At 37.5% G+C, this 21,475-nt stretch overlaps 1 protein-coding gene across 3 annotated transcripts in view; it reads left to right on the plus strand.

Moving 5' to 3' along the window:
- The window catches only part of Gabrb2 (gamma-aminobutyric acid type A receptor subunit beta2), a 219,372-nt gene extending 198,183 nt beyond the window's left edge, over nt 1-21,189 (plus strand). For 2 of the 3 annotated variants that reach the window (XM_028864281.2, XM_028864280.1), the window contains one exon: nt 16,281-16,628. In XM_028864281.2, the coding sequence (XP_028720114.1) occupies nt 16,281-16,628 (348 nt within the window). Of the gene's footprint in view, nt 1-16,280 lie in introns of all 3 variants that reach the window. The other variant, XM_028864279.2, reaches the window with a different exon arrangement.
- The last annotated feature ends 286 nt before the right edge of the window (nt 21,190-21,475 follow it).

The following is a 21,475-nucleotide window of genomic DNA, read 5'->3' on the forward strand; positions in this document are numbered from 1 at the left end:
TGATCTTCAGTTTTCTTGTTTGTGAGATTAACAGATAATACACCTAATCGTTCATCTTTGCTCTGATGTTGTAGAGAACAGCAGCCTAAAAGATCTGAAAACACATTGAAGAATTTAGGTGACTTCAATAAATTCAGGAAGATTGTATTTAAAATGTTGTAAAATATCATTAAACTTTCTTCAAGTGATTACTACTTTTAGCCCTATAGTGTACAATCCCAGCACTCAGGAAGCTAAGGCAGAAGGATAGGTGGAAGTTTGAAACTAGTCCAGGTTATATAGCCTAAGCTACAGCGTAAGTACTTGCCTCAAACACACACATACACACACACACACACACACATACATAGTTGTACACTCATGCTCACAAACACACATACACACTATGGAATCTTAGGTTAGATTTTATCAGAAGAGATGGCTAATTATTATAATGAGATTCTTCTGAGTTTTCTACCACTGCTTAATGATGATAAAACTAGAGAGAGGGAAGGACCAACCCAAGTAATTACAAATCTTTCTTAGAACCCTTTGTTCTTATAGAATACTTCTATATCAACAAAAAGAATTCCTGCTTCCTCTTTCTTGGGCATTTTCTTTGTATGCAGGAGCCCACTAAGAAGCAGTCCTCCTTGTTTTAGGATGTTTCATCTTTCCTTGCAGCACCAATCACTGCTAAGGAGAAAGGAGGCACCAGGCTCATACTTGGGACAGGAAGTCACTGCTACTCTATCACAGTGCAAGTGTAGATTTGTCTGCAAACTAAAACACTAGAGAAAAAAAAACACAAAAAATGGTGTTGTCTGCCTAAATGAGCCTGTAAATGTGTACCGTTTCTATGAGCTATAGACTTTGCAAATTACCAGCACCTTAGAAATGGTGACATTTTGTTATTTGACCAATGGGGTTATTGCTTAATCACATGCCAGACATGCTGTGTGATCTACTGAGTTAGTTAGCTCTCAGTTGCTGGAAAGTATAATCTGAAACAAATCAACTTGTAAGGACAAAGATTTATTCGTCTTAGAGTTTTGGGGGTTTTGTTCCACACCTCATCACTCTCATTGCTAATAGGAGCATATCCACATCATGCTAAAAGTGATTTGGCATAGTCAGGATTTTTAAAAATTAAGAATAGGTAAAAAATAAAAATAAAAGGCACTAAGGTATCAATATCCCCTTCATGAACATGCCCACAATGACCTCCTAGTATGCCCACTTCCTAACCATTCCATTGTCTCCCAATAGCACCACAGGCTTCATTCTAAGCCTTTTAACACGTGGGCCTTTGGAGGACCATAAATGCTATATGTCCATCCTAAAATAACCTCAAAATAACACTCCTTCATTTTATATGTATTTGTTCTCCTGAAGTTAGCATACAAAGCAATGGTGTTCATTATGATGCATTAGTAGATGCTTCAGTCTTGTTGGTACTCCTTCCCCACTTCCTTCCCCATCCTTTACTCCCATCGAATGGTTCCCTGACTCTCTTAACATTCCTACTTCTGCTTTTGTGGCTTATATGAATTCTGTTACTTTTTTTTTCATTCCTGTATTTTAACAATTAGGAAACTGAGGTTCAGTGGAGCTGTGGAAGTAAGCCAAGATCATACAGCAAATTGGTAGATGAGCAAGAATTCAAAGTTGTCTCTACAGCTCATATCTGCAAATTTAGTTAACTACATAAATGTTCTTGTCTCTACTCAAATTTTAAATGTGACTATACAAAGAGCACGCACAGAATGTGAATTGCATATTATCATTATCATCATAATGAAGCTGTCTTTATTGACGCATTTCATTTGCAAAAAGAGATATTTATTTTCCATATATAAATGGAAGTAAGAACTAGTCTGAAAATTTAATTTTGTTGATGAGTGCAGGCTGAGCCTTCCAAAACTTAGACTGATCTTGTTGGCAGATAATGAGATGGAATGTTTCTAGTTCTTTCTTGCCATTATAAGGATAAAGAAGCAAATCAGGTCCCCAAATCAAGCACCAGGAAGACAAATGATTGACAGTCTTTTTGCTTCCTGCAAACACTGAAGTTTTAACTTTAGACACTTCATAGTATATTGAAACTAGAAAATTCCCATAGCTTCATGCCTAGAAGCAGCTCCCTGAGAGGGCCATAGCAAGGAGAGGCACTCCTGGACTGATACATTTGTTTTGTGAGAAGTGATGGAGGTGGTACTGCATCTGTGTGCCTCTACATTCCACTGATGTTGTACACTGGGAGCTGTTTTACCAGAAAAAAACAAACAAACAAACAAAATACTTTCTTGATTAAGGCATGAGTGCAACTCCTGACTTCTGCATGATAAGGTTTAATATTCATTGAGTTCATAATATTTGAAGGTATTTGAGTCATGTCATTTAATCCAATAGGATGATATTATTTATTTGACAACTGAGTAACCTCAAAGAGGTTAAATAAACCTAGGATTATAGTGTGATGAGCCTGCCTTTACACAGCCTGATTTTAGCCTGAGCATCAAATGTTCACACTCCTAAACATAGTAGTCCTGTTTCTGCCCTAATGAACTTGAACTTTGTTTTTTTATTTAATATTTTTATTTATTCTTTAAGAATTATGTGTATGTGCATAATATATTTTGATTTTATTCATCCCCATTACTCTCTCTTCCCACTCCCCTTCAACTTCTTCCTCCTAACAATCTAATTAGGGATGCTTGTATAAGCTTCATCTGGGGTTATTTGCTGGAACATGAGGAACTTAGCAGTGGCCGCACCACTGAAGAAAAATGACATCTCCTCCTGTCTCAGCAGCAATGTAGTTCTTGCTAATAGGTTCTCAGCTAGAAAAGAAGCTTCATGAGACCCTCCCTGGTATAGGCTAGAACGTTGGTGCAGCTCAGTCTTCTGCCAATCTTGCTTGAGTAATTACATTCATTTGCTGGGAGCTTAGGAGTCAACACCTATAAGTTGACTTTTGACCCTACAGGTATGCTACATACACACACACACACAAAAAAAAACCCACAAAATAAATACTAAATTTTAAAAATACAAGATAGAGTAAAATATTTGTGTCCTGACTGAAAGTGACAGGAACCAAACTTTGGACTCTTTGCTTTTGAATAAAAGCTATAAATGGGTTACAATTTCCCTATATCCTGGAAAGGAAGCAGTGGGTAGATTTCTGTGTCTAAACTCATCCTCACTTACTTATGAGACAATATCTATTATGGCCAGTTTCAAAACCCAAGTGCAAAAAAAAAAAAAACAATTACAAGTTCCTCCCTCAATGACCTGGTTTGATTTAAACCACAACCTTGAAGCTAATTATGACCTTTAAATAAACTTGAAATTTGACCCAATGAACTTATTATTCATCACTGTAGATTGACGATTATGAGAGGGATGGGAACATGGCTGGAGACACTGTTTATCCCTCTTACTGATGTACCCTATTACCATACTTGACATGATGTGTGTATCCCATAAGAAACACACACCTCCTCTTCTGGTGTAGCAGGATATATATATACACATATATTGTGTAGGGCATTGCAGAAGCAAATCCTCTAGGACCCCTCACCCTAGAAATTCTTAAGTAATTTTCTTGATTTTTGGTAGCTTCAAGACTTTATCAATCCTTTCATTCTCGCAGAAACTCATACCTTCTGAAGCATGATGTCATGTTCTACATAAAGAATGACATATTAGTTATAGATTGGTGGTCATGCTGAGAATACATTATTTAGATGTAATCGAGGTAAGGTAACTGAGGTTAAGCATGCCTTCCTTACTTCTGTACACTAAAAGAACATTGATTAGAATATTTCTAGCCTTGGGAAAGAAACAAAAAACAAGTTTCTTCTGTGATCTTTTTTATGTTATTTAAATTGAGAAGTTGTGAATTACAAGCTATATAGGATAGGTAAGAATCCTTAGGAATTTACCACCCATGATGCTTTGGGGTAGATGAACCAGTTAATGGAAAGATTAGATCAATTTCCTGATTCTAGCTTGGGGCTTGTGTCAGTACAACAAATGAAAACTGAAGCAGGAGAAGCTTTCATGCCATTCTTCCGTGAAATATTTTGTTTGGATGTATAAATTCTCACATCCACTTCCTAGAAAATTGCCCAAATCTGGTCTTTAAATGATGCAAAGCTTCAAATCTGTAGTCTCAGCTCCTCCACAGGCTGGAAAGCAGGAAGAGCTCTTGAGCCTAGAAATTTAAGGTCAGTTAGGAGCAACATCATTATACCCAGAGAAAATGGTTTTGAACCCAGGAAAGTTCATTGTAAAAGTAGACTCCATTACCTACCTCATCGGGAACTGTGATAATTGAAACCTCTTGTGATTGCAAGAATTGATGGTGGTTAATATGTATAGTTTCAATTTTCCTTTCTCTAGAAATTTTCAAACTGATCCCTATTTCTTTTCCCCACTGTACAACGAAGATGACATCTTACTTTCAAATTTAATATACACTTTACTAAATCAAGAAGAGGTAACAAGAAAGAATTTGACTTACCTGCAAAAAAAGATTGATTCAGAGGCTGCTTTGTTGATTACTCTTTAATAATATGGACTATAGCAGTTTGAATGTGTCCTCCTCCCTTTCAACTTAAACATCTACCCTTCTATCTCAATCCAAATGTTCTACAGAAACATGAACCACCTATCTATAACTAATATGTCATTCTTTATGTAGAGCATGGCATCATGCTTCAGAAGATAAGAGTTTCTGTGAGACTGAAAGGATCAATAAAGTCTTGAAGCTACCAAAAATCAAGGAAATTACTTAGGAATTTCTAGGGTGAGGGATCCTACAGGATTTGCTTCTGCAGTGCCCTATACAGGGTCTCCATATTCTACATCATATCTGCTTCAGATTTGCCTGGCAACCCTCATAAGCCAGATTTAAATGAGTGATCCATGATTTAGTATAACATTGCCTGAGATTCAAGTTAGTTTTACTTTGAATGCTCATTGGTACCTTCTGTAGCTGTCAGCATAGTGGATCCATAACATCAAGCGACAGACCTTCCACACATCCTCTCTTGAAGGATACACAGATTTGGGAAGCTTACCAAACAGGTTTGAACCCAGTCGACAGAGCTAGCAAAGGCTTCATGCGTCCACCTAGATTTTCTGGCTAAAGTGTATTAAAGGATTAGGCATCATGACCCTTCTCTATAATTTCAGGGAGCCCTGGCAGAAGATAGGGAGTCCTGAGGCCAAGAAGTGAATCATAGTGTTGAAGAGCAACATAAAGGAGGAAGGTCGGGCAGAGGAGAAGGAAGTGGAGGAGGAGAGGGAGGAGGAGAAAGCAAGACAGAATTAGAAAAAGGAAGCAAAGGAGGAGGAGGGGGAGGAGGATGTGGGAAGGAGGAGGAGGAGAGAAAGTCAGACTTGGAATCTGCTGTCATTGCACAGGCCAGAGTTCTTGTCAATGCTTGTAACTTTGCAAAGGGCAGGAACTCTAGGAGAAGGATCTAAAGGGTAAGGGTGTCAATTCAATAGAAGCCATGCGTAACAGGGGGTTGGCAGTGCTGAATCTGCACTAATTGAAAGTATTATGAGGTCTGTCACCAAGGAATTTTGAAGAGAAGAATCTTAATCTAATCTGTTCTGCTTCCATTTCCTGGGAGAAGATCCTTATCCCTCAAAACAGCCCATCCCCCAGCTTATTTGATTTGTCTGCTGGCCTGATGGAATCGTTTGTGAGAGGAACAGAAACTTTTCACCCGATAATGACATTGGGACCACACAGGCTGATCCATAAGAAATGATTGCACTGACTGATGATGCTCTAACATAAAAGCAGTTTCCTAAGGAAACTTCAAGATGTACACCCATGTCCAGTTTAAAAATAGGAATTATCAGAACTATACTAATTGTCACCATGTTTCAAAGATGCTGAAATCTACTTCATACTTTTTTTAGTCTATACTGAAAATAATTAATACAGTACATTCTCTACTAATTATTTATAAAGATGAGAAAAGGTTTTAAACATGTGATTATGCCTGAAGTGATCATAAACTCATTTCTGATGCAAAGAGTGGCTCTAGAACAATGGTAGTGCTAGTCAACTTAATAAAAAGAAAGCAGATCTTATATTCATCCTGGTTTTTGTTAAAAATGACATCTTTTGTTGATGGTGGTGTGTGTCACAGAGTGCTATTGACTCCATAAATGAGTAAGGTTGTGCAGTTTTTTTTTTTTCTATCAGTACCTGGCTGGTTCCATGCCATAGGTCTCCATAGCCTAGCTTAGATAAAGCTTCCAGACTTATCTAACTCTGCCAGAGATTCAATTTAGCATGCTGTGGCTTTTGGTTTCTTTCTTTGTTTGTTTGTTTGTTTTGTTTTGTTTTGTTTAAGCACATAATTATGGCAATTTTTTTCGACAGCATTAGGGAGCTATCACCACCAGCACACAGATATTCTCATTTTTTTCTGTCTTGAAGACACACTGGTTTGACAAGCTTAGGGGAAAAAAATTGAACTTAGGGTTCAATATTTCTCCTAGCCTGCCTATGCTTTCTGGACAACACATGTGCAGTTTGCACAGTAACTGAATTCCAATTAATTTAAAAAAATAAATAAAGGAAAAGATAGGCAGAGAAGGAGAGGGAAGAAGCCAAAGAAGGGAAGAGGAAGGAATAAAGGGAGGATGTCCATAAAAACAGTGAAACCAAAGCTACCCGGATATTCTGAAGTATTCTCCTACGTCATAACAGTCGCTAATTCTAAATGTCCAACTTTGAGTGCTGTTTTGCCACTCACTTTGATTCATTGACTTGAAGAGTCAAGAGTGCTGGCCTTTGTTTGCACTCTTAGAATCTCTATCACATGTTCTGCTCTATTGAACGTTCCTTCACTTCATAGAGTACTGAGTGTATGCTCCGTGTTTTGAGAGAAGATCCCCCCTCCAGAAAGAGTGCTTTGGATATCCCAGGTGCTTAATGGTTCATTGCCTTTGCATGCATTTTAATCTCACAGGCCACAGTGCCATTTCATGGAAGATAAAACAAGATCTCCTACTCATAGTAGTCACAGTGATGGGAAATTGCGTAGTTAGAACTTGTTTTTATTTTACTTGCAATTTCTCATTTGGTGGATAATGTCAGTGGTGAACTGATTTTTTAAAATAGCCCCTATTTCCTTTTCTTAGGTAAGCTACTCTGCCAGAGATCTGTGAGAGATGCGATTTGTTTTTCTGTGTATGACCTTAGACATAGGGTGTCCCTGTAGATCATATGTCAATCATAGAAAGGGTAGAGACAAAGAAGCAGTGAATCTGAAGCCAAACTTGGAGCTAACTGATTATTTTATAAAACTAAGGCACACTTTTCAGAGTTTAATGTATTATTTTTAAAAAACAGCAAAATAGAATTCCTTAGCCAGCCCTTTTTTTTTTTTTTTCCAAAAAAATGTTGGCATAGTGACAATAAGAAGGCAAAACTAGGCTGTTTTGTTTTCCAAATGTCCTGGGTTAATTTGCTGGTGTCAGAGCCAGCATTCCCTGGATCAGTCTCTAAGGTAAGACACATCAGCAGAGGTGTCTCTGCAGCCAAGTCAATGCTATGCAAGCTGTCTTCATTCTCAGGGGACCCTTGCAGGAGTCTTTTGTCTGCCTCTCAAAATTCAGCTCTTGGTTCTTGATTGATAAATGCAACTCCAAGTGCATCTTAATGTACGGGGAGTGGTGTTGAATTGGAAACAACAGATTTGATTGATAATGGTAATTTTGTAAAACCTCTCCAAACCAAGCGGCTTTTAGAAATGGACAGGTGAATAAGAACCTGAGCCTGGAATAAGAGTACCACGCAAAACCAGCAACAAGGCTCCCTGCAAAGACAGCTAACCTGCAAGTGTGCAGGTTTACTCACCCATCTCTCCCGCTCCTCCCTTTACCTTTGTTTGTTTTTGCTTCCCTCCATCTTGTTTAAACTGCTACCAACAAAACACCTGTGGCTATTCGAATAAGTAGAAATACCAGGAGAGAATGATTTCATACCAACATGGGTATGTTTTCTAGGGCAATGGAGATTGTTGCATGGCTCTGATGGTTAGTTAAAGGAAAATGGTATCTTATTCATGTCCTCAGCATAAAGCTGATTAGATGAGTAGTGTTTCATGTCTCTTCACTGCTTTTGTGAAGAGGGTCAATCAGAGAAGTTTAGAGTGAAAAAAAAAAATATTTTCAAAATGAGGCAAATCGACATGACAATGGCAGTACCTTTGAATTTTCAAAAAATTGTCACCTAAGTGTAGTATGCAAAGAAGGCATTCTGTGACAAAATTCAGGACTTATAGTTGAGTAACTAGGAACAGGTCTTGGCCCAGATTACATACCATCTATGTATTTACCAAGCACACACCTAGGCATATCTCTAGCCATTCTTCTTTAGCTTCTCATATTTAAGATGGGGATATTGATAATTTCTCTTTCATAGAGTTTCTGCCAAGTTCCATAGAAGTGATAATTGTATAAAACTTGTAATATGATGTTTTCTATGAAAGCTACTCTACAGCTCAGCGATAGCCTCTGGCCAGAACCTTGCCTTTTCAACATTTTTCTGAGCCCTGCTGCTTCATTATTTGAAGTCGCATTGTGTCCTTCAGCTATTGTCCAATGGACTCAATTTCTAAGTATAGACCCTAGACCAGAAGTCCAGTGTCACCTGGGAACTTATTAGAAATGCAGATTATTGAAATGCATTCCAAATTTGCTGATTCAGGTGTCCTAAGAGTGGAAGCCAAAGATCTGTTTTAACAAGGCCTCCAGGGGATTCTGATGCACAGTTGAGTTTGGGAACCAGAGACACAGCCTCTCACCCTCTATAACACCACCCGAGTCAGGTTTCCCTTGTAGATTTAAGACAGGCTGAAAGTAGCATTGACATAATGCATTTAGACCCACAGCCCAACAATACTATACTATATGACTTATGAATAGTAAAACTTTTAGTAACTGTCTTCATTTTTCTTGGTCTTCTGTTCCCTACACTCTCAAAGGGAAAAATGCCTATTCTAAAGTACCTTATGAATCTTTTTCTAAAAACTTCATAGCAAACATCATCTTACAACAACAGACATCTCCACATGAAACAAAAGATAATCACTATTGAATTTAAAATCCATATGTCAAAGTGATTTTTCTAAGAAAATATTTATTGTTAATTTTGCTTCTATACAAACAATGGAGAATTAAAATAAACTTAGAGGTAATGTGTCTCAAGTTTTATCCCTTTACCATTTTAAAGGTGTAAAAGAGCCTATCTGTCTCCTCTATTATATTCAGCCATGACCCAGTAAGTCAGTTCCTTACATGATTTACACCTTTTGAGTGAACAATACATACAAGGAAACATAGTGCCATCAATGTAACAGGCTGGCCCTCAAATCTTTCAGGTCCTGGGCTCTTTTGATTTCAGTCCAAATACAAAAACTCAATACTGTTTTGCATGCAAAGATTATACTCCTCTACTGGATTTGAATTGTGAGTAACTCTTATGTGATTTGAATTATGAGGAACTCTTATGACATAAGAATGTCTCTAATTCCTTTCCTGCTCTGCCTGTACTATGGATTTCTTGAGATGATTAAATGAAATGAATCATAACATAATATTCTTTGAGTCTGCGATAACATAAAACCTAATTCATACTTACTGAAGGGAACAATGAGATAGGAGAGTAAAGACAGTGAGAGAGGTGGAAAGTAGAGAGGAAGTAAAGGAAAAACAGAAGATAGAGGAAGAAAGGGAAAGATGAAGGAAGGGTAGAGAAGGGTTGTCTTTCTTAGCATCAGGCATGTCACCATACAAAGGCATGGTGATATAGACTCCTTGTCTGTGTAAGCTACTTTGTAGGCTGTGAATGCCTTTTACACTTTAAATATCTCAACAGAATCTACAGACTGAGGTCCACCTGCTCCTAGGCGTAAATTCACTGGCATTGGTTGAGTATATTTATTTTGTTCTGTCTGTCTGAAGACTCAAAACCTGCCCACTGGTTTCTAAATGTTCATATGTCCATTACTCAGCCTACCATAACATCAGGAAGCCATGTGTTCAAGTACACTTGTACCAGGGACACAGAAACAGAATAGAGATGTGCATAGTGCATTCCCAAACAGAAATTAGAATGAGTAGACTGGATATGATAGGCAACCAGAACACAGATGCCTTCTCATCTTACCTGAAGGTGTTGGAATTAACACAAGTCTACCTCAGCTCTTAAAGTTTAGTAGTAACACATTTCATTGCAAACACTCTTATCCAAAACTTCCTATAGAGAATTGTACAAGCCTCCAGATGATGGCCATATTGAGGTAGAGTGGTACCATGCTTCAGTAGGGCAAAGGGGAACAGATCTAAATCTAATTCATGCTCTGCTGCCTCTTCACTATTTTCCAACTGTGGGATTATGGGATAACTGAAAGGGGTCTGTAAAAAAAATGCTTAATGCTAACTTCAAGCTGCTAGTTGCCAAGTGTACTTCTCTGTGTAAGAATGAAGACTCTGTCCTGGAAGTGACACTGGAGACCATGGGAGTATAGTTTTTTTCTGTTTTAGAAAGAGATGTGCACCTAGAAAAAGACACTTTAGGGCAAAGAGGGAGTTCCAGAGGTGCTCCTGTGATCTTCTGATCCTTAGGATGATGTGAAATAACTGACTCCAACTTGCTGATGACTTGCAAAGAAATGAAGTAGGTTCCATAATATCACAACATTAATTTCATTCAACTGCTCTTTATTGAACATTTGCTTTGTGCAGGAAGCACAAAGATGCAGGATGCTTGAAGATACAATAGTGAGATGCAAAGGCCTTTTTGTGCCCTCAAGAAATATTGTCTGATAGAATGACAAATACATAGAAAATAAGTATAATTTACTGTAATCAGTATTTCAGTGAAACTGACATATCAGGGAAAGCCAAGCCAGGTCATCTGTCCCTACTCTCTGCCCCGTACCACTGACAATGTTTTTCTTCGACTGTGGTCTCTAGCTCCTATTTTTCTTGTCATCAGAAGAATGCTGCTGGTTCTGTACATGTGGTGTCCTACTTTCATTTCTGTTACTGTGATAAAATATCCTGACCCAAAGAAACTTCTGAGAGAAAGGTGTTATCTCAGTTTATAATTCCAAATTACAGTTTAGCACTCGAGGGAAGTCAAGGCAGGAACTTGAACAGCTATTACATCATATCCACGTCAAGCACAGAGAATGATTGGCATGGCTTCTTGATTGCTTGCTTGTTTGCTTGCTTGTACTCTGCTTGCTTTCTCCTATCCCTTCCTGATGCCTCTTTCTTTCTCTTTGTTGCTTTTGTTTTTCAAGACAAGGTTTCTCTGTGTATCCCCGGCTATCCTGGGACTTGCTCTGTAGACCAGGCTGGCCTTGAACTCATAGATATCTGCTTGCCTCTGCCTCCTGAGAGTGCTTGGATTAAAGGCATGCACCACCATGTCTAGCTACTTTTTTCTCACTTAACACTGTTCAGGATCCTTTGTCTAGGGGATGGTGCTGGGTCTTCCTATAACAATCAAGATAATACCCCACAGACATGCCCATAGGCAAATTTCTTCTTTCATAAGATTGTCCTCTCAGGCAATTCTAGGTAGATTAAAATGAAAGTGAATACATGGTTATGTAGTAATGTCTATCAGACAGCCAAGAAATGAAATGCAACTTCTGCTCATCTCATAATTAAATATAATATGTCTAGACTGAATTGTTTCCAAATGTAACTCAGTCTAGACATATTATATTTAATAAAATTGTGTTTTATAATTAAACATGTAGTATTTACTAGTTACTATGTCTTGCTCTCAGAACTTTTAAGAAAAGTAATTTTAAAGTAATAATATTGGAGGTTTAGCTACTGTGGCATTTTTCAGTGGCAGCTACAGATCAAACCTATCCATTCACTGAGTAACTATCAAGATATATATTGTTTGATAATTTCATACACACATGTACATGAATTGTGATCAAATCTACTACCATTCCCTCTGCACTCAGATTCTCTCTTATTCTTCTACCATATTTGTTTTCAATTTTATATGCTCTTAAAAAAATCCTACTAATTCCACTTAATGCTACCTGCATGTGTATGGGTATAGGGCCATCTACTAGAGCCCAGATAGCCATTTATAGGCCACATCTCTGAAGAAAACTCTCTCCTTCTGTCAGCAGCCATCAACAGCCAATAGGTCCCCAACAAGGGATGGAACTTATCCATGCTGGTTTTCACTGGTGTGATCTTGTAGGGCTCTTGTGCCCTACACAGCTGCTATGAGTTCATATCTGGAAAATAATTTCACTACAGGCATCCACTGCCTCTGGCTTCTATAGTCTTTCTGTTCACTCTTCCTCATCCTACAGATGTTCCATTTACAGTGAAGGCATGCAGAGAATAAGAGATTCTGGGGTACTCAGCTGTATTGAGTTTTTAATAAACTTAGCTATGGTTTTTTTTTTTTTTTTTTTTTTTTTTTTTTTTTTTTTTTTTTTTTTTTTTTTTTTTAACAAAGAGCAGTTCAATCCTCTCAAATAATCCGAGAAGGCTGATGTTACTACTTTACCCCAGTTGACAATAAAGCTGAAGTCAGAGAGGTTCAGATTTAGTCTCAAAGGTAGCACCTGGACCAGCTTAGATTGTTCCAATAGAGTCAGAAGCAGGACACTGTACAATAGTCTGCCTTAAGACAGAATAGAGAATGGATTCCAAGTGCTGATTGAGCCCCCATGCAGACCTGAAGAGTATTCTCCTTCTTTGCGATCCCAAGAGTGGGACAAATGGGCACTGAGGAGTGCTTTTCAGCAAGGAATTCAACTACTTTTAAGAGAAAAGTGAAGATAATTGCTAAACGTAGACAGCTTTGCACAAAATGGGAACAGATGAAGAAGGAAAAAAAATGGTCCTTCAAAGGACTGGCTGGGAAAACCAGAGCAATGTCTCCGGACTTTACTAAGCATATCACAGTAAACTACAACTGGCCTGAGTCTCCTTCCTGTCTGTTAATTGAGATGTAAATTATAAATGAAGATGGTTACTTCTTATTCCTCCCTACTTCGTATTTCTATGGTCCTAGGTAAGAATCTTCTGGGAAAAAAATAGTGATTTAGATAAATTTATTCTTTCCTATTATTGGTCAGGTAATTGAGTCTAGAAAAACAATCATAAGAATTATGTATTCTTTAGCTAGGTACATACCGTTAATCCCAGCACTCAATATGCAGAGGCAGGCAGATCTTTAAGTTTGAGGCTACCCTGTTTTACAAACCAAGTTCCAGCATAGCCAGGGCTACACAGAGAAACCCTGTCTTGAAAACCAACAACAACAACAAAGTATTCTAATGAGGAGACCGATACAAAAGAGTAGCAACTCGTCATTTGTCTGCACAGGTGCTCCATACACTTCATCCATCTCCACAACTAACTCCTGCTTCAGCCTGTCAGGATCTCCAATAAGACAGAGGTGATTGGCTTTACCTGGAGAAAGATCATCATCTGAGTCTGTTCTAGAAGATCAGATTTGATCATCTAGTGAACGGTGATTTTGCCTTTATGAGAACAGTTATCAATTTTGGAGTGCTTCTTGGGTTATTTATTCTTGTTATTTTCTATGTTCCTGGAACTTGCATGCCTTTCACTACAATTATCACATGCCATGACAATCAGCTTGGATAGTGCTTTAGTGTCTACCTATTTCATTTCAGTCAATTTCCCCAAATCCTATCTCAGCTCTCAATACAGATAAAGGAATGTGTAACCTTCTTTTCTTTTCTTTTTTTTTTTTTTTTTTTTTTTTTTTTTGGTTTTTCGAGACAGGGTTTCTCTGTGTAGCTTTGCACCTTTCCTGGAACTCACTTGGTAGCCCAGGCTGGCCTCGAACTCACAGAGATCCGCCTGGCTCTGCCTCCCGAGTGCTGGGATTAAAGGCGTGAGCCACCACCGCCTGGCTTCTAATGTCAAAAATAACAAATGTAAAAATACAATGTAACTTGCATCCAGTGTAGTTTCTGCTGAAGGTCCTTGTGTTGAGGACTCTACACCACTGTGGTCTTCCTCAGTACTGTATCTAGAGTCTATAAAACTCACTCTGCTAATCACACAGAGAATATCTTTTGAATTTGTAAGTGAAAAACAAATAATAATAAGCCTCCAGAGATCATCTAATTCAACTCTTGAATTCCATACATAATAAGATAGAAACTGATTTAAGTTAAATCAATTGTCCAAGGATAATTTGTTTAAAACCTTAAAAAGGTTACTTTTGATAGTTGCCAAAACTTTTATTGTGGTTGTTACTATTGTTTTACAAAATTAACAGCCAAATCTAGCATTGATTTGTAATCTCTCTTACTACAGTAACACTCTCTAATAAAGCAAACATCCTGGTGTTGGGATGAGGAAAGCTCTGGAAATTCTTGAAAAAAATTGCATGCTAAAAGTTATTTCCCTTATGGATATAAGGACAGCAAATACAGCAACAGAGTAGACACATTGTTGGAGCTTCAGGGAGTGGTAAAAAGCCCTATCCTCCCACATGCAAATTTGAATTCTTAGAAGAGCAAGCTTTAAATTATAGTTCTGTTTAGTGACCATGTGTTTGGGGTGGGGAACTTTTGGTGAATGCCCCTACCTGGGCAACAGTTATTTAGTTGCGACAGTTGGTAGAATGGAACATAACGAAAGCATTTTGATGGCCCTTTCCTTCTTTATGCAAAGGGAACCAACCAATGGTCACAAAAACTGTGGTGGCAATACTCATTCATCATATATTTATTTGTAGTTTCACATCTTTTAAACTTCCCAAATTAATTCTAATAGTACTTTTGGTTAGTTTGTCCAATAAGTGAAATTATACCATCAACAAACATAAAGAATTTTGAATAAGGGAGCAATAACTGATCAACTATTATGCTCCTGCATGTTTTGTATTTTAAAGCATTTATCTCTCAAATGATCTTTGCTTTGAAATTATAGTATAGGACCCTCAAATTACATTAAAAAAAAAGCTTGTTACTAATATGTCATACTTGTAACATTTTGCTTTCTGCAACATCCATGTTCACACTAAAATATAATGTCACTCGCTAATTGGTCACATCTCCTGACTCTGTGTGTCATCGGTGCCTTTCATTAGCCACATTTTCCTTATTTCATTTACTTGTTATTTTTATTAAGCTTTACTTTATACATAGCATTTTATTTTAAATGCCAATAACACTACAATAGAATAGTTTTGAATTTTTAAAGATTTTTTTTTGTTTTTAATTATGTGTGCAAGTGTTCTCCCTGTATGTTATATATGTGTAACACGTGTATGCAATGCCCATGGAAGCCAGGAGAAGGCATTGAATCCCCTGGGACTAGTAAACTTCCATGTGTGTGCTGGGACCTGAATCCAGGGGAAATTTTCAGGTTACAAAAATCTTGCCCCGCCGAATAATTTTCTTTTAAAAATATTTTTTTTTTCTGAGTGGTTCAGTGCAACAACTATATTCAGTAACCCATCATGTTTAGTTTGTATTGTAGTAAGGGCCAATGAAACAAAGTAGAAAGCCCAACTTGTATAACCAATGCCTCAAAGAAATTGTATATGTTGGATTCTTGTAAGACATACAAAAATGTTTTACTTCTCGATGAACAGAAAATTTAATTTACTTGTTCTTATCGTATAATTAAAAAAAATGGTGAGGGGCATGTGACTCAGTGGTAGGACACTTACCTATGATGGTGAAGGCTCCAGGTGCAGTTCCACAACACTACCAGAACGGAAGAAAAAAAATGACAATTGATATAATTGATTCTAAAAATAAATATACTCAGTAAATATATAATTTACATAAATATATGAATATAATTGTGCAGCTAATTCCCTACTATTATGCCATACATAATAAAGTTGATTCTGCATTTGTTCATATCAATAGTATAAATTATGTAAAGGGATGTTTCTTACCTTCTATTTCTCTGCATGAGGTAAGTAGAAATTATGAAACGAGTGCTAGCTTATCTGTTATAAAAATTGCTTTATAGGAATCCTCTGGGGTTGAGTCTATACTATCTAATAAACAGGAAAACTGAAACTCAAATAGCTCATAGTTGCAGAGCTGCAATTAAAAGGCAAACATTGCAATAGCAAAACTATCTCTTTTTGTCACTATGATAGACACATATTTAAGTATCTAGTACCTTGTAATAATTCCTTGTAGTACCAAGCATCAACAAAGGTTTATGGTTTCAGATATACCTTTTCTGATTCTTCCTTCTTGCAGATGGACCCCCATGAGAACATCCTACTCAGCACTCTCGAGATAAAAAATGAGATGGCCACATCAGAAGCAGTAATGGGACTTGGAGACCCCAGGAGCACAATGCTTGCCTATGATGCCTCCAGCATCCAATATCGGAAAGCCGGGTTGCCTAGGCATAGTTTTGGCCGCAATGCTCTGGAGCGACATGTGGCACAAAAGAAGAGTCGCCTGAGGAGACGTGCCTCTCAACTAAAAATCACCATCCCTGACTTGACTGACGTGAATGCCATAGATCGGTGGTCCCGCATTTTCTTCCCAGTGGTGTTTTCCTTCTTCAACATTGTCTATTGGCTTTATTATGTGAACTAAACTATAGCCTCCCATGGGAAGCAAGGACTAGATTACTCCTCAAACTGTTGTACAGCCTGATGTAGGACTTGGAAAACACATCAATCCAGGACAAAAGTGATCTTAAAATACCTTAGTTGCTGGCCTATCCTGTGGTCCATTTCATACCATTTGGGTTGCTTCTACTAAGTAATGAATACACTAAGGTCCTTGTGGTTTTCCAGCTACAGAGCAAGTGATACATACACATGCTGGAAAGATTGAGTGTGAAGTATTCCACTTTATGAGTTTAGTGCACAGCCTACTCAGAGGGTTATCATCTAGATTCTAGAAGATGTTAGAAAGCTGAATAGCATTGGCAGTCAATTCTCTGAGACATGATCATTTCGCTCTCCATCATTGTTCCTAAGAATGGCATGCTGTTGGGACAGCACTGTGCTTATGAAACATTATCTGCAATAATGGAAACATGTTACATCAACATGGTCCGTGAGGTCTGTGCCAGATGATAATGATGTCATGGAGAGGTGATTCTCAAGGTTCTAATAGACGCACATGTATTTGGAACACAGTCAAAGTAGGGAGATGGGGCAAAGCTTCAAAGAAGAAACTCAGGAAGCCAATTTATCTGCTCTGTTCACTTGCCTACAAAGAACCAGCAGCAACGTCTTTCAATTTGGCATTGAAACAGAGGAAGACTTCGGAGGAGACCATGCATAGCAGCAAAGATGTATGTTTTGCCAGAAAACTACTTCCGAGGTGGTTAAAATATAAGTTAACAGCACGGATCAGGCAGGGTTAAAAATCCAGAAATGACTTGTAGTTAAGAGAAAGCAAGACACGCCAGTGCAGCCCTTAATCTGTGCCACATTGCATTGGGTCTGCACTCAGTGCTGATCATAAAAGAGTAGAATGAGAGAGATGGCTTTGCCAACCTCATAAGCATAAGCTGAGCATATATAAGGAAGGTATTTTTCAATCATTTATCTCACCAACAGGTAGCTATCAAATAGCTAGTGAAGAGAATTAAAAGTATCTTGATAGGTTAGATTGAGAATCATTCTAATAGTCAAACACAGAGCACAGGTCATTTTTCTCAGTGTCAGCTGCCCCTACATCGTCTCCCTATCAGTTCATTTCTGAATTGAATACAGTATTCCAAAAAGAGAACTTTTTCTTTGCTCTAAATGATTAATCGTCATCTTTAGCTTTTCTTGCTTTCAAAATTCTCTTTTTACACTTAGGAGACAGACACAGCAAGGCATTTCAGAGACTGCAAGAGCTGGGTTTTCTTAAGGGCCATGAACTCCATCTTTGTATTTTCCTAGGCAGGTGTATGTGCAAAGGGAATCTGTGTGTCAGTTGAGTCTGGTGACTTAAAGGGTGCTCACATTGTATATATTGCAACCTACTTAGTCAAGCAAACCATAAGAACTGGTGGACAATAGGATTGGAACAAAGTCATGGTAAGTGTTGAGCTCTCGGTTGATGCTGCAGAAGTGTAGACAACTGACAAACAGGATGGTGAGATGTGTTGTTTTTATTCTACCTTTCCAATCATATCATTCTACATCTTTCTATATTGGGCTTACACATTCATATACTGGACAGAAAAGAGAACAGGCTGATACATTTTATTTTTTGTCAATAGGGGTCTCCTATCTGGCTTTCACCTACTGAAAATACTGAATTACTAAGTTTTCTATAATTTTGACTCTGATTGACCTTTCCCTCAGAGGATGCCTGCTATTTCTCTTTTTAAAATAACCCAAAAACAATTCTGTCCTCAGAGTAAGGTCCCCAGTAAGTGCATAGGACTCAAGGCTAGTATCATTCTGCAGATAAAGTATCCATTTTCTTCCCCTCATGATTCAGAAACTTGGGATGTTAAGCATTATTGTGCATTTTCATTCCAACAATTAGAGAGAAACAAGAAAAAGGGAAAAATAGTTTATCACTAATTTTCTCAATTTTCACAAAGTCAGGATAGTAGGGTGGTTTGGTATAGTTTGGTTTGGTTTGGTTTGGTTTGGTTTCAGTCAGTGCTGGGAAGTCTGGCTCCTGTGTTTTGGTTATGTACTTGAACACCACTAGGTTACTGGACCACAGATCTGACAGAGGATCTCTGCATGCGCTCAGAGTAGAGATTCTTCAAGTTTCTCCATACTTTCTCCTACGCACTCATTTCTGGGGATCACAGTAATAAAAGTGCCTATCCCTTGTCACCAAGGGGTGAAGTTCGAATCGAAAATAACATGAAAGAAGCATAACAATAAACTCAGGGGCACACCTGTGACACACCATTCTGAAAAGATTTTTCTAAAGACAATTCAGAGCCTAAGTCTAGGCTGCCATTTGCAATTTCCGTAAAAGCCATAAAGAATCCTAGATATTGTCATTTGTGATTATAACAAAATCTTAGATGTCCATGGAAGTCAAGCAAACTATTTAGATCAAAATGGAGGGAAGCAGCCTCACAGCATGGGCCTCACATACATATGTCTATGAAACACATTTCTGCATTTCACTAATGCAGAGAGAAGATGGAACCTTGGAACCAATGTTCTAGAGTGAAACCATATGTTGGCATTCAATAACCATGTAGGAAGAAAACAATGACTCATCCTGTCCAGGAATAGTGATCCATGTAGAATTTATTTTTAAGCTACATATTTAGTTGAATTAGAAATGCAGGAAAGGGTGCTAGGTCTGATGAATCTGGGAAAACCAATTCGTTTGCTACCCAGTAATTAAACTAAAGGACCACCAAGGTGTGTTTTGGCAATCTTAAAATGGTAGTACAATCAGTTTATATATATATATGTATAGTTTTTTCCTTTTGATTTTACAGTAACCAGATAGCCAGCAATTAAGGTGTTTTTTTTCATCTCTGAGAAATTAATAAGCAAATTCCGACTCTCAAATGCACAGTCTAAACAAAATCTGTGATCTCAATCTGTATATATATATATTGTACATGACTGCTTGTAGGTATGAAATGCATTTCTGAACTGAAATCTCATGCAACATACCCATGTGTTTGCATAGGAATGTTACAATTATTTCTACTGCAATTTAACAACAGGGGATAGGACTCAAGCAGTGTCATCTAGTCCTTCTGTCTCTTCATTTCAACAAGAGCAGTGCTAAGTAAAATAATAACAACGATAATAATAATGATTGTTTTTATTAAACCAAAAGACTCTACATTCTAGCATTAGGACCACACAGAAATGATCTATCAGCTTACAAAAGCACAAGACATCACAAAAGTGCAGTGGAATAGTTAATGGAGAAATGAATCATGGTTATTTTAAGCAAGACCTGCTTTAAATTGGCAACTATGACCACTTCTATTTTCTGTAGGTCACTGTGTTTCAGTCTTACGGCTAATTTCATGTTAAAAAACAAAAACTGAAAAACATCAACATAGACAGGTCTTATAGCATATCTACACGTGTATATGTGTATATAGAGATCCGTGTAAACACACATGCATATGTATGCATTCATATGTCAGAAACAAAAGGAATAAGCTAATGAGTTGTTCCCTTCATTGAGCCTGTATATGAGTATTTTTTTTTTTCTAATTTGGCAACCAACAGTCACCATCCTGACATAAGTAATACAGGGTACTGAACATCTCTCTCAGCAAATCAATGCCTACAGTTCCTAAGAACATTGCACAGTTTGACACTACACTAGTACTGTACCTCAGAATAGCAGATGTTAACTAGTTTCTGCATTGCTTGTCAAATGTCCATTTGCTCCCTTTCCAAGGACACATAACGTTGTTCATTGGTGATTTAAAATTTAAAAAAAAAAAAATAAGAAAATGGAAAAAAAATCCTCCTGGGAGGAGAAAAAAGAAAAAAAAAAAAAAAGAAACTAACCCTCACCCTGTTGGTCAGGGAAAATGACAACTGTAGCAATCACGCCATTTTGCCAAGTGTACAGAGTCTGCTATGTAAGCAACCATGACTTTCACTGAGTGTGTGTAAATATTTAAACAGATTTCTTAAATATTTTTAACTTCTCATTTGTATTTTATGGTAAGGCAATGTACTAATTCTGTTTATGGCTTACATTGATGTGTTACAATATGTATATAATTAAAGATGCTGTAAATTAATAGTCAATAGATACAAATAACTGTTTAGGGTTTTTGTCTTAATTTTATCTATTTATTTTTTACTGAGTATGTTTACTGGAGTGCCCCAGCAGAGTAATTTAAACACCCTTTTGCATAAATGATTTGGGAATCCCAGACAGAAGGATTTCCATTGCTGTCTCTCACATAGAGGTAGGAATATGCACATGCACACACACACACACACACACACACACACACACACACACACACACACACCCTGTCTTCCACTCCCTTCTTTTCACTCCTATTTTCTCACTCTTAGTGGGAAATGTAGCATTGTTTTGGTGTCATATTAACAACCAAGAGATGCTTTGGAAATGGCAACTGGAAAAAAAGGAAAAATGGTTAGAGTTAACTTAGTCGTTTTTCTAAGCTAGAGTAAAAAAAAAAAGCCAAAGTTTGCCAATGATAGCTTTTCCCCAAAACTAGAGGTTTGTAGCCGTACTGCAGAAAACAAAATGTTTATTCATTCCAGCTCCAGAAATTTGTTACATACAATGCATGCTAGATGAGTTTTTTTAATGTATAGTAGCATTCTGTCTTTAGATAGTATTATTCCTTTCAACCAAAGACTCCAGAATTATTTTTTCAAAAGGAAAGAAAAAAAAAAGGAAATGGGGGGAAAAGACACTGCTTTACACCAAAGTTTAAATATTTTTTCCAAATGCAGTAGGAAGATGGTTTTAAAAAAATAGTAAGGAGTCAATAGAGGGTA

Source organism: Peromyscus leucopus, chromosome 8b, assembly GCF_004664715.2.
Source record: "Peromyscus leucopus breed LL Stock chromosome 8b, UCI_PerLeu_2.1, whole genome shotgun sequence".
Classification (NCBI taxonomy): Eukaryota; Metazoa; Chordata; class Mammalia; order Rodentia; family Cricetidae; genus Peromyscus; species Peromyscus leucopus.